Source organism: Sinohyriopsis cumingii, chromosome 16, assembly GCF_028554795.1.
Source record: "Sinohyriopsis cumingii isolate HCF-2022 chromosome 16, ASM2855479v2, whole genome shotgun sequence".
Taxonomy (NCBI): Eukaryota; Metazoa; Mollusca; class Bivalvia; order Unionida; family Unionidae; genus Sinohyriopsis; species Sinohyriopsis cumingii.
The window spans coordinates 34484002-34496304 of NC_142976.1; the positions used below are offsets into that span (position 1 = coordinate 34484002).

The 12303-nt window shown below is 35.1% G+C and overlaps 1 protein-coding gene across 7 annotated transcripts; it reads left to right on the forward strand.

The window, feature by feature from the left end:
- The first annotated feature begins 3467 nt into the window (after positions 1-3467).
- LOC149780190 (endonuclease G, mitochondrial-like) lies at positions 3468-9030 on the forward strand. Of its 7 annotated transcripts, XR_016415024.1 has the most exons (5): positions 4065-4202; positions 6306-6379; positions 6539-6651; positions 6910-7092; positions 8735-8872. XR_016415024.1 is itself a non-coding variant. In XM_089936942.1 (3 exons), the coding sequence occupies exons 1-3, from the start codon at positions 3630-3632 to the stop codon at positions 9009-9011; spliced, it is 924 nt and encodes a 307-aa protein (XP_089793068.1). In that variant the 5' UTR covers positions 3468-3629; the 3' UTR covers positions 9012-9030. The 7 variants fall into 7 exon arrangements, 2 of the variants coding, with proteins under 2 accessions (XP_089793068.1, XP_089793067.1); XR_016415022.1 differs by lacking the exon at positions 6539-6651 and having other exon boundaries at positions 4064-4202; positions 6300-6379; XR_016415025.1 differs by lacking the exon at positions 6539-6651 and having other exon boundaries at positions 4064-4202; positions 6300-6379; positions 6974-7092.
- The last annotated feature ends 3273 nt before the right edge of the window (positions 9031-12303 follow it).

A 12303-nucleotide genomic window follows, 5' to 3' on the forward strand; every position in this document is an offset into this window, starting at 1 on the left:
ATCTGCGCTCCCAACAACAACAGTCAATTGGGAGAACGATTTGAACTGACCTTGCGTGTGTGGTGCCCGACCTGGGAGGAGATGGCATTGACCAGATGCTTCTAAAGTTTAGAAAACAGCCCTTCTCAAGGCTAATCAGATCTCTAGAAAAGATCAATTTACCAAAAATATGTTTGTGTGATGATATTGTGTGTATGTGTGTGTGTCTTTTTTCCCTTAACAAAATCATTGTCACTGCACTAATGAGTGTTTATTTTGTGTGAAAGGGAAGTAGTATGATTTTAAACACTTACCCACTTTTTTGGTGTAATATTGTGTGCGTCTGTTTGCTAGAATTGATGATTGTAAGTAATGGTTTGAGTATGATATTTTTGGACAGAAACAAAACACCCCTTCTACACTATGTGCTGGTATGAAGTGTAAAGTCATTTATTGGTAATAGTGTGTTGGATTGTAAAACATGTAAAAAAAATATTTTAGGTTATCATTAGCTCTTAGGGTTGTTTAGTATGTAATATGTGTAGTTGGTGTAAGGGGTGTTTTCCTTCACGTCCGTGCTTGAGACTTATAATGCGTAGCGTTCGTCATTCGCGCCATTCAACATTGGTTAATCAACGATGGCGAGCAATCACGTCAACAAATGCATAATTGCAAGGGTTTGTGGATAATTTAGTGATTGTAGAAGAGACGTTATTAAGAGTGGAGTATTGGTGTTATAACCCATACATAGTCAAGATGGAGATAAATAATTTGAGGAAAGCAAAGGGAAAGATTAAGAGAAGTGATAAAACAGGAAAAAGAGGAAAAGGAAGACAAGGAGGAAAAGGAACAGATGAGAGCTTACAATGAGAAATTGGTGAACGAGAAGGAAAATGAGGAGATGAAACAAGAGGAAGAGAAGGAGGAGGAAAAAGATGAGAAAAGAAGAATAACAACATGTCCTGGAGAAGATGAGTTGTTGGTGGAGAAGAAGAAGGGAAGAGAGAAAGTAAAAGAAATCCAAAGACCCTTTTCAGGACCACTCATATGCCTGGAAAAGATGTTTTTTCTCTCTTGCCTAATTTTTTTTTTACATACAAGATCATTTGTATATGTATGTCTGTCCAATTCCAGTGTCGCTAGACAGGTCCTATCTTCAATTTCCTTTGTCGCTATACAGTCTCAATCTCTTGTCGCTATGTTCAATTTCCCTTCTCGCTATACGGTTCCAATCCCTTGTCGCTGTGTTCAAATTTCCCTTGTGGCTATACAGTCCCAATCCCTTGTCGCTATGTTAAATTCCGCTAGACAGGCCCACCTATGTTCAAGTCGCTTTTGTCCCCAGACTAACCCATGTGAAATTTCCATTGTCCGAAGACAGGCTCACCCATGTTAAAATTCATTTTGTCCCCAGGGTACAACCCCCTATTTTAACATTGTGTCCCCATTGTCCTCACCTCTGTCTGCGTGGGTTCGTGTCTCAGGCTCGGCTAACGTGGGTACGTGAAAAAGCTTGCCAGAGCGTCTCGTGGGTCGGTATTTCTTCCCTGGCTTTCCCAGGGTTCTTCCTCCACCAGTAATACTGGTCGCCATATATAGCCTATCTTGTGCTGAAACATGGCGTTAAACCATACAACAACAACAATATATCCCAATTGTCCCTACGACGCCCCCTTAACTACCTATAATGAATTTTAATTTCTAAAAAACAATAACAAACAATGCAAATTAAATATACGTAACAGAGTATGTACTATTTTATAATAACTTGGTCATTGTTCTAAGTTCAATATTATGTTGATTTATTTATGATAAGGTCTCAGTATGTTATAATTGAATAGGTGCTCTACTAAATGTCACAGTTATTTGTTTCATATATCCGGTCCACTTACGAACTTGTTCTCTTTCTAGGCAAAAGAGTTAATAATTGACAATTCTTGCTGATTAAAATTTGCATGATTTTCGCCTGCTGATTTAAACGGTGGAAGAATATTTACTTGTTATTATGTGGATGGGCATACATTATAAAAGAGGGACCAATATTTATTTGTTGTGCCGGTGACGGGCATCCTTTTCCAAAACATGGATGAATATTTATTTGATTTGTTGGAGATGGAATACTGTTGTATTTTCTAATTTTATATTAACCAAACAGAAAATAAACAAACATTACTTTCAAATAACAATAGCGATTCGTTCCTAACATCTTCGCTGTCCAAGGTTCCAATATGATAACTCTATCTACATTAGGCTATGACATCGGAACCTTTGTTAGCGAAAATGCATTTCAAAGTGAGTCAGAAAATATATAAGATATTTCGTCACATACCTTATATATGATTATAACGTAGCTCGTTTTAAATGCGAAATAAATAAATAAACGATGAAAGGAAATATTAGCATTAAATAAAATTAAAACTACCATACACCATCAATTGCTAAGAAAAATATAAACGTGAAAGTAATTAGATGGGACAAAAACAAATAAATTATGTTAATTAAAAGAATACCTAACCCTAACCTAATAACCAATATATACAACTGGGAAATAGGATCACGATCATCGAACTGTCAGATATATCAGTTTGTATGGATAACACGTGTAAGTTAAATCACAAATATCCAGCATACAATCATCTTTGGTTTATGGGACAATCGCTGGAATAAAGTTTCTTCAAATCCAAGCGATATTTACAAACATGGAACCAATATATATATATATATATATATATATATATATATATATATATATATATATATATATATATAAACAACCCAAAAGAAAACAAAAACAGGTCCACATTTCTGGTCACACACACACACACACAGAGTATCAATCACATGTATGCCTGGCGTGAGACATACAATTTTATTAAACGTATAATGCACACTGAAATTTAAAACGGATTTAAGACCCAAACGGTAGATATAGCACAATAACTTTATAACTTATGCAAACAATACAAATAAAACAATATTGTACATATACAATTATCAGTACTGGATAATACACTAAACTACATTATCAGACAAACCGAATAAGTACGGGTATAAAAAAAGACGAAAAATAATAAAAGGAAAATATATTGAGTCACTAAGGATAAATCTCAAAGTTTATATATATATATATATATAAATTTAAAAAAACCCACCTAAAAACTCGTTTTCATTTGGTTGTGACCAAGCCTTGAAATGTGCCTATTTTATAAGCAGGGGCATAGTGTTGTGGGAACAACATTCCCTTCTCTTTATTTGCGCGTGCGTCCCCTTACTTATTTTGCGTTTGATATCCCTATCCCACCCATGTGAGTAACATTGTTATTGCGTTCGCTAACTTTTTTTGTAGCGCCACACCTCTGTTTATGGGCATTGTTCGTTATTATTTCGAGGAATGGTTGGCAACAGTCCTAAATCCATTGGTCAGCAAGATAATTTAAAAACTGATAAAAGTCATTTAAGTGAAGAACAATTTTTATTTTTAAAAAATTATTTTATGATTGGGGAGGGAGGGGAGTACCTTATCAACATCAACCTAAAACAGAAGTCGTTGTTTTGCTCAAGTACGTTCTTTAGGGAACCCCAAACGTCTTCAGCAATTTCCGCCAAAATGTTTCCGTTGACCTTGCCTAGGATAATTCTTGATTCATTAAATGCAGACTTTTAAATTCGATGACAACATTTGTAAGCGAATCCTAATTTTTAATGAGCTTCAAATGTTTCACAACAAAATCTTGCCAATAGTTTCGTTAGGAGTCGGAGTTGTTATCGGAGTCAAATATCGGGAATGGCTAAATTCCTCAAGCAAGATTTACCTTCCCACCGTGTGTGCCGCAGCTTCTAGTACAAATAAACCCAGCTTAACAGATACGGCAGTAGCATTAACACTGTCACCAAGTAAAAGAAGTGCAGAAATAATGAAATACGGTTATCCAGGATCCGATGTCAGAACTTACGACAATTTTGTACTATCATATGACCGGAGGAACAGAAATGCACATTGGGTATTAGAGCATCTCACACCAGAACTACTGAATATAAAAGACACAGATAGGAATAAATCCACATTTTTAGAAGATTCATCGATACATTATCATTTCAGAAGTACCAACGATGATTATAAGGGCAGTGGGTACGATCGAGGTCATCTTGCCGCAGCAAGAAATCATCGTCATTCGCAAAGAGCTCTTGACCAGACCTTCTTTCTGACAAATGTTGCACCCCAGGTATGGAAGAATATGTTGGTCTCATAAGTCGTTGATTTTCTGAATGTATAATATCTCTAAAAGTTTATTTAACAGAAATTTTAGTAAAATAAAAAGTATCATCTGTGATCATGTCATACATTTTGTTGTTGTGGGGTTTAACGCCATTTTTCAGCACACGATAGGCTATACATGGCAGCCAGTATTAATGGTGGAGGAAGAACCCGTGAAAACCCCGGAAAGAACCAGCGACCCATGAGAAGCTACTGGCAAGCTTTCTCACATACCCCCATTAGCCAAATCCGGTTCTTTCAGTACCTAATTATTTTTCGCTTGAAAAATGCTGCTAACTTACATTTGAAAGAAGAATTACAAGCATTTCCACAATTTTCATACTTATTAATCCATTCATGGTAATCAGACCGCAATATCAGGAGAACTACTCAGGGCAATTTAGCTGGTAGGTTAAAAATATTACCTATTAAAAACCAAATCTGTCTGAGAAAAGCCAGGGGCACCTTTCCAAGGGATAAAGAATTGGCAGGTCATTACATTGTGATTCGGGACCCTGGGTGGCAGAGCGGTCTATGGCAGTCGCCTTTTACATATTACCAGTGGATCACTTCTGTCTGTGTGTGTTCTAGTCTCAGGTTTGGCCAACATGGGAATGTGAGAAAGCTTGCCAGTAGCTTCCCATGAGATGGTGATTCTTCCTGGGATTTTTCCAGGTTCTTCCTCCACCAGATGTACTGGCAACCATATCATGTGCTGATGAATTGTAGCCACAACAACATTATGACTCCAATTAAATTATTGATAGTCAGCCATTATGTTGATATTATTTGCCTTATAAATATAGAACCTACGCAGACAGAAGTGAGATGGCAGTGATCCGTAATAGAGAGCGCTTAGACCACTCGGCCACTCAGGGACCCATACATTTTGTTCATGTGATGATCTGTTAAAACGGGTACTTTTTTTCTCAAGTAGTTTGAAGTATTGAATAGCAGTCACAGAAATCTGAGAATTAAAATTTGATTAATTAGACCTGAACCTTGAATGATGTGTCAGTTCTTTTGGGGTTTTAATTTTAGTCTGCTACTGTAAGTGAGAATATTTCATAGCATTCATCCAGGTTTGATAATAAAATAGGTCTATACCATAAAAATATTAAATGGCTTGAGGAAGGCAAAATTAGAACCATTCTAATACAATGACTCCTTAGATAAATATAAAAGAAATGGCATTTTCAGTTTGCAGCCCTTGATTTTTTAATTGTTTTAATTTACAGTCACTTTTCATTAATCTAGGTATCATTCTAATGGGATAAGTTATGCTCCTCATTGAGCTTTCACACATCTTTAAGAGTTAGACGTTGCAATTACAAGCCAGAAAATGTCACAAGTTATTATTTTGTCATCTGGTCAAAAAGAGTTTTATCAGTTCCAGATTGCAGCTTTATGGATCCATTATCCTGCCAAAGCAAAGATTAGTATCAGCAGATATTTCTTTCAGTACCTAATTATTTTTCGCTTGAAAAATGCTGCTAACTTACATTTGAAAGAAGAATTGCAAGCATTTCCACAATTTTCATACTTATTAATCCATTCATGGTAATCAGACCGCTATATCAGGAGAACTACTCAGGGCAATTTAGCTGGTAGGTTAAAAATATTACCTATTAAAGACCAAATCTGTCTGAGAAAAGCCAGGGGCACCTTTCCAAGGGATAAAGAATTGGCAGGTCATTACATTGTGATTCGGGACCCTGGGTGGCAGAGCGGTCTATGGCAGTCGCCTTTTACATATTACCAGTGGATCACTTCTGTCTGTGTGTGTTTTAGTCTCAGGTTTGGCCAACATGGGAATGTGAGAAAGCTTGCCAGTAGCTTCCCATGAGATGGTGATTCTTCCTGGGATTTTTCCAGGTTCTTCCTCCACCAGATGTACTGGCAACCATATCATGTGCTGATGAATTGTAGCCACAACAACATTATGACTCCAATTAAATTATTGATAGTCAGCCATTATGTTGATATTATTTGCCTTATAAATATATTACATATTTGACACTCGTCAGTGGAGACACTTAAAATTCTTCTTTTGTGTGTAATTTAGGAATAGGACAGTAAATTCTGCTTTACGAGACCACTCCTTCTGTCAACAAAATGTGATCTCTCAAGACGGGTGATGTTCAGGTCAGTGCCAGTTTGCAGGACTAACTGAAATGTAATCAAACACAACATATTAAAGAAAAAATTAGGGCTAGGTCTTGAAAATGTTATGCTTTAATTGTGAAATATTTGAAAATGTAATACCACTAAAGCATTTTAATTCACCAGATTTTTATCCCTCAGGTGGGTTCAGGTTTTAATCATGGAATCTGGAACAACTTGGAGAAGTATGTGAGGGCAAAAGTGAGAAAGAATAGAAATGTATATGTGTGTACTGGACCTTTGTACCTACCAAGGTAAATATTTATTCGTTTTCATTACTCATTTTACCTTTTTATGGTTTGATCAAATTTAAAGTTGAATGCAAAATTAGAATGTAACATTCATTGACGTGGATACCTTCACCACCCTCCACAAGCCAAGCTTGAGAAAGTTATGAATGCAGATGCATGTATGTTACACAGCTGAAGTGAATAACTCTACATTTAATTGAATACTTTTTGGTGAATATTCTAATAGAAAAGTGTTATTTTAATGTTCTCTTGTTTACTTAGCATGTTTTGATGCATGAAACCAGACCTGCAGTCAATCCTGCTGACCATGGTATGTTATATTCAGTAGCACTTTGTAAGAGAGAAACAGACAAGGCACAATACAAACAATGCAGTACTGAATTAACTAACAAGAGGATAACTGCAACCACTAAATCACCTGCAATTCAAGCACCTGCTCACAAGGTAATCATAATGTCCAAATTTTAAACAGTCACATTGCCAAAGACATTTCCATTTATATTAATTTCCATTCCAACACTTTTGAAGGGTAATTTATAGTACAGCAGTTTGATAAATAACATGGTATCAAACAGGGGACTTATCAAAGTAAAAAAGCCTTTTGATAAAGTAACTTTATATGTTTGTATCTATCTTTGTATATGTATGTATCTGTGTATGTATCTTTCTATGTATGTATGGAGGGTTGTCACAAGTTTGTGCTGGATGAAAAACTGCCCCATATTGTTGACAAAAATTCCATACACTCCATATAATAGCATGTTCCCTCGCCTGGTGGTCACCTGCATTGCCAACAAAAACATTTATGATGTTCCAGTATGTATGTATGGAAGGATGGATGTAAGGATGCATGCAAAATTTTGGCAATTTAGTGCCCAGCAAAACCTAGATAGCATCAAGTGATACTAAAGGCAAAGGTTGTGCAAAAAGCTTCAGGAAAACAATTCAACCAAACGTAAATGTGCACAATAAGATGCATGTATTTAAAAAGTTTAACATGGTATGGAAGACACAAAATCTTATACAGTGGCCAGATTAAGGCAAAAGAATGGTAAAATCCCAAGATCATAACCTTTCCATATAAATCACACCATAATTTGGAATTAATGCATGATAATGACTTACCTGGGCATGTTGACCTTAGAGACTGACCATTTAATTTTCATTTTGGGGTTGGGGGTAGGATGTGGGATTTCCTTTTGAACCAGGATTTTTTTCTTTAACTGCCAAATAATTTTTTAAAACTTATATGATTGATATAATTTTTGTCTTTTTAAAAAGCAGGGTCGCTCACCGAACCTCTGAAAATTAAAGCATCATTTCCGCATAGCAATAATGACTGCCAAGTTTCAGGGCAATTTATACAAAGCTCTATATTAGAATTATAATAAACCCTAAAAGGGCCACAACTATGGAATAACAAATTAGAGCATCAGAACAATCTGTGAATGTTAACTTTATATCAGTAATAATGTTGATCAAGTTTCCTGTCAATTCATGTAAAGCTGTGGCACAAGTTGTAGACATCAGTTATAAAATGTTCTGGAAGTATTTACCTTTAACACCAGAATGATGTATAATGCTTCAGAACATGACAACAGTCCATGGAAAATTGCAGGAGTATTCCATATGTGATGGGCAGACAAAGTTCTATTTTTGGTGGTAGACATAACAGCAAAAACTTGTACTTTATTCATTAAATTTACTTAACTACCAGTAAACAATAAATATACTTTTGGATAAATATTAATTTAAGTATTTAACAGCTTCCATTTTGTAATGAATTTATTCTTCTTCAAGCAACATGCAGTAATATCATATGGATAGAACAAAGTGTTTTGAAGGAGAGATGATATGAGCTCCTTTTGTACCTCAAAACACTAACTATGTTTTATGAGTGCATACATTAAATTTAGAGTGACAGTTATGTCTTTGATGAATTGTTTTTTGAAGATCAAGACCGTTTTTCAATTTCGATACCAATCTGAGACAATAAAGTATATTTTTTGAAATCTTTATTTGATATATTATAAAGAAGTTCTCAATTTTACATAAAAATTTACATCATACTTTTTCTCTCTTTCAGGAAAGAGGGTGATGGCAAGTTATATGTAAAATATGAAGTAATTGGACGTAATCATGTTGCTGTACCAACACACTTCTTTAAAGTTGTCCTGATAGAAGATAATAATGGTGACTTTGAACTGCTTTCCTTTGTCCTCCCAAATCAAACAATGCCAGACAACACCCCACTTAAAAACTTTATGGTTCCAGTAGATAGCATAGAGAAAGCAGCAGGTCTGTTGCTTTTTAATTCGTTACCAAAAGCCAAGTTGAAATCCATTAATGGAAACAAAGTATGATATTAAAATTTATATATTAGTGAGTTCCTTAATTTTTTCATTTTAAAAATAAAATTAATTCTTACCAAGATTATATAGTATATCATTGGCTAAATCAGGCTGTGGAAATGGGATGAAAGTCTAAAACACATGCTGAGGTAGCTGACCAGTTGTGGTTCTCTGGAATGAAAGTCCAAAAGACATACTGAGGTAGCTGACCTGGTTGCGGTACTCTGGAATGAAAGTCCAAAAGACATACTGAGGTAGATGACCTGGTTGCGGTACTCTGGAATGAAAGTCCAAAAGACATACTGAGGTAGCTGACCGGTTGTGGTACTCTGGAATGAAAGTCCAAAAGACATACTGAGGTAGCTGACCTGGTTGCGGTACTTTGGAATGAAAGTCCAAAAGACATCCTGAGGTAGCTGACCTGGTTGCGGTACTCTGGAATGAAAGTCCAAAAGACATCCTGAGGTAGCTGACCGGTTGTGGTACTCGGGAATGAAAGTCCAAAAGACATCCTGAGGTAGCTGACCTGGTTGTGGTATTCTGGAATAAATGTCTGATGTTCTACCAACTGACCTAACATGGAGTCCATCTTAAAAGAACTTCGGCAATAAATTATGAAGTACAATACACAAAACTGAAACTACCATGGCTCGCATTTTAAAAGATGTTTGGTAATAAATTAGGAAGAATAATACACTAAATTAGGGCAGAAATGTGTCATTTATGACACGTAGGACTTAATTAATGTCATGTTACTAAAACGATGCTTAGTTATATATGCAGAGTTTCAAGTCATGCCCAAATTATAAGTCTGTCAGTCTATTTTAAAAAATGATGAGAATCAAACGTTAGTTATGTTTTCTTAATATAAAGCTGAAATCTGTGAGGATTATGGAAAATTTATTGCCATTTTTTAAATAATATTTCAGAGGTTGTGATAATGCTAAAATTCACATTTTTCAAGTATTTTCTATAAATGTTGTGCATTTTTGTTTGTTACTTTAATATATGCATGCAAAAAAAAAAGATTTTGTGCCCAAATGTTTTATTTTTAAAAAGTTCAGAAATAATTATTTGTTTGGTTTCTGCACGCCAAGTTTGGCTTTAGATCATCATTTTAAATATAGCTGTGAAAAGCTTGTAATTCTAGGCAGTGAATTTGAAGCTTGAGAAGAAAAAAAGAGTCCTATAAACTATACGAGACATTTGTTGTCTGTTATTGGCACACTGTTCAGTGTTAAGAGGCATTTAATTTTGTAGTTTGTTATTGGCATACTGTTCAGTGTTAAGAGACATTTAATTTTGTAGTTATTGGCATACTGTTCAGTGTTAAGAGGCATTTGTAGATTGTTATTGCACACTGTTCAGTGTTAAAAGGCATTTGTAGTTTGTTATTGGCATACTGTTCAGTGTTAACAGGCATTTGTAGTTTGTTATTGGCACACTGTTCAATGTTAAGAGCCATTTTTATTGGCACACTGTTCAGCGTTAAGAGGCAGTTGTAATTAGTTATTGGCACACTGTTCAGTGTTAAGAGGCATTTGTAGTTATTGGCATACTGTTCAGTGTTAAGAGGCATTTAATTTTGTAGTTTGTTATTGGCATACTGTTCAGTGTTAAGAGGCATTTAATTTTGTAGTTATTGGCATACTGTTCAGTGTTAAGAGGCATTTGTAGTTTGTTATTGGTACACTGTTCAATGTTAAGAGCCATTTTTATTGGCACACTGTTCAGCGTTAAGAGGGAGTTGTAATTTGTTATTGGCACACTGTTCGGTGTTAAGAGGCATTTAATTTTGTAGTTTGTTAGTGGCATACTGTTCAGTGTTAAGAGGCATTAAATTTTATAGTTATTGGCACACTGTTAAGTGTTAAGAGGCATTTGTAGTTTGTTATTAGCACATGTTCAGCGTTAAGAGGCATTTGTAGTTTGTTATTGGCATACTGTTCAGTGTTAAGAGGCATTTGTAGTTTGTTATTAGCATACTGTTCAGTGTTAAGAGGCATTTTTATTGACATACTGTTCAGTGTTAAGAGGCATTTGTAGTTTGTTATTGGCATACTGTTCAGTGTTAAGAGGCATTTGTAGTTTGTTATTGGCATACTGTTCAGTGTTAAGAGGCATTTGTAGTTTGTTATTGGCATACTGTTCAGTGTTAAGAGGCATTTGTAGTTTGTTATTGGCATACTGTTCAATCAGTATGATGAATGTGTTTCCAAATCTTGAAACTGTTTTCTTGCACAATTCCACTTTGTGATAAAGCCAAAGATGTGGGTGCTTTATGCATTTAGATTAAAATAACTGTTGCATTTTGATATTAATAATGGTGGGTACTCTAAAATGATAGAGGTAAATATTAACTGTGACTGAGGCAATACATGTCCATTCAAGTCTTAGACTTAATACCATGTTTTATTTTGTGTTGAAAACTAGTCAGTTAATTATCATAATTACTGTGGATCCATGCTGCATTTCTTATGTTAAAATTTATTAGGGTCCAAGACTCAGCATGAAACTATAACTAGTATACTTTGTGTAAATGAAGAAGCAGTGCAAGTGAATGACATTGCAATTGTCTTTGGCTGTTGATAGTTTTTGGTGTATTAATTTGATATTATTTATTTCAACACATTGTAAAAAGTCTGATATTATATTATGGTTACTGGCCAGGGAAACAGGGTGATCTTATATTATGGTGTCTGTCCAAACAAGCAGTCTGCATGCTAAATTTCAAGAAAGAACATTTTTCTCATACAGATGTGCAGAAGTAACCATTGCCATTGATGTTTTTGAAGTTATGACTGTAGGTATTATAAAACGTCAGTGTATTGTAGACTTGTGAACACCCAGATTAGGGTCATCATGTAGATTGAAACCTCAATGAAGCTTTTAAATCCTGAAAGTTTGAAGGAGGAAGAAGAGGAAAGAGAAACATAAGGACAAGAAGCATAAGATACAGATGAAGAAAAAGAACTTCAAAGGGGTCAAATATTATTATTGACAATAGTGTTTAACATCGTGTTCCCAGTATGAACTACCAAATAATCAACAAAGATTTATAACAATACATTTGCATTAACTTTGCATATCAAAGGGGAAACGTGAAGATCAGCTGTATTCTTCACTAACATTTATTGAGATCTCACATTACAGACATGTTGGCACAGTGGCATATTAGACTGGTCCTTCAATCCTTTGGAAAATATAGGATATGGAGTGGACATTGTGGTAACCAGTCTGCTTGACTATTCTCATTGCATGAGTGACAAGATTGGCTGTACAAATATGTTAGGGCAAGCACACA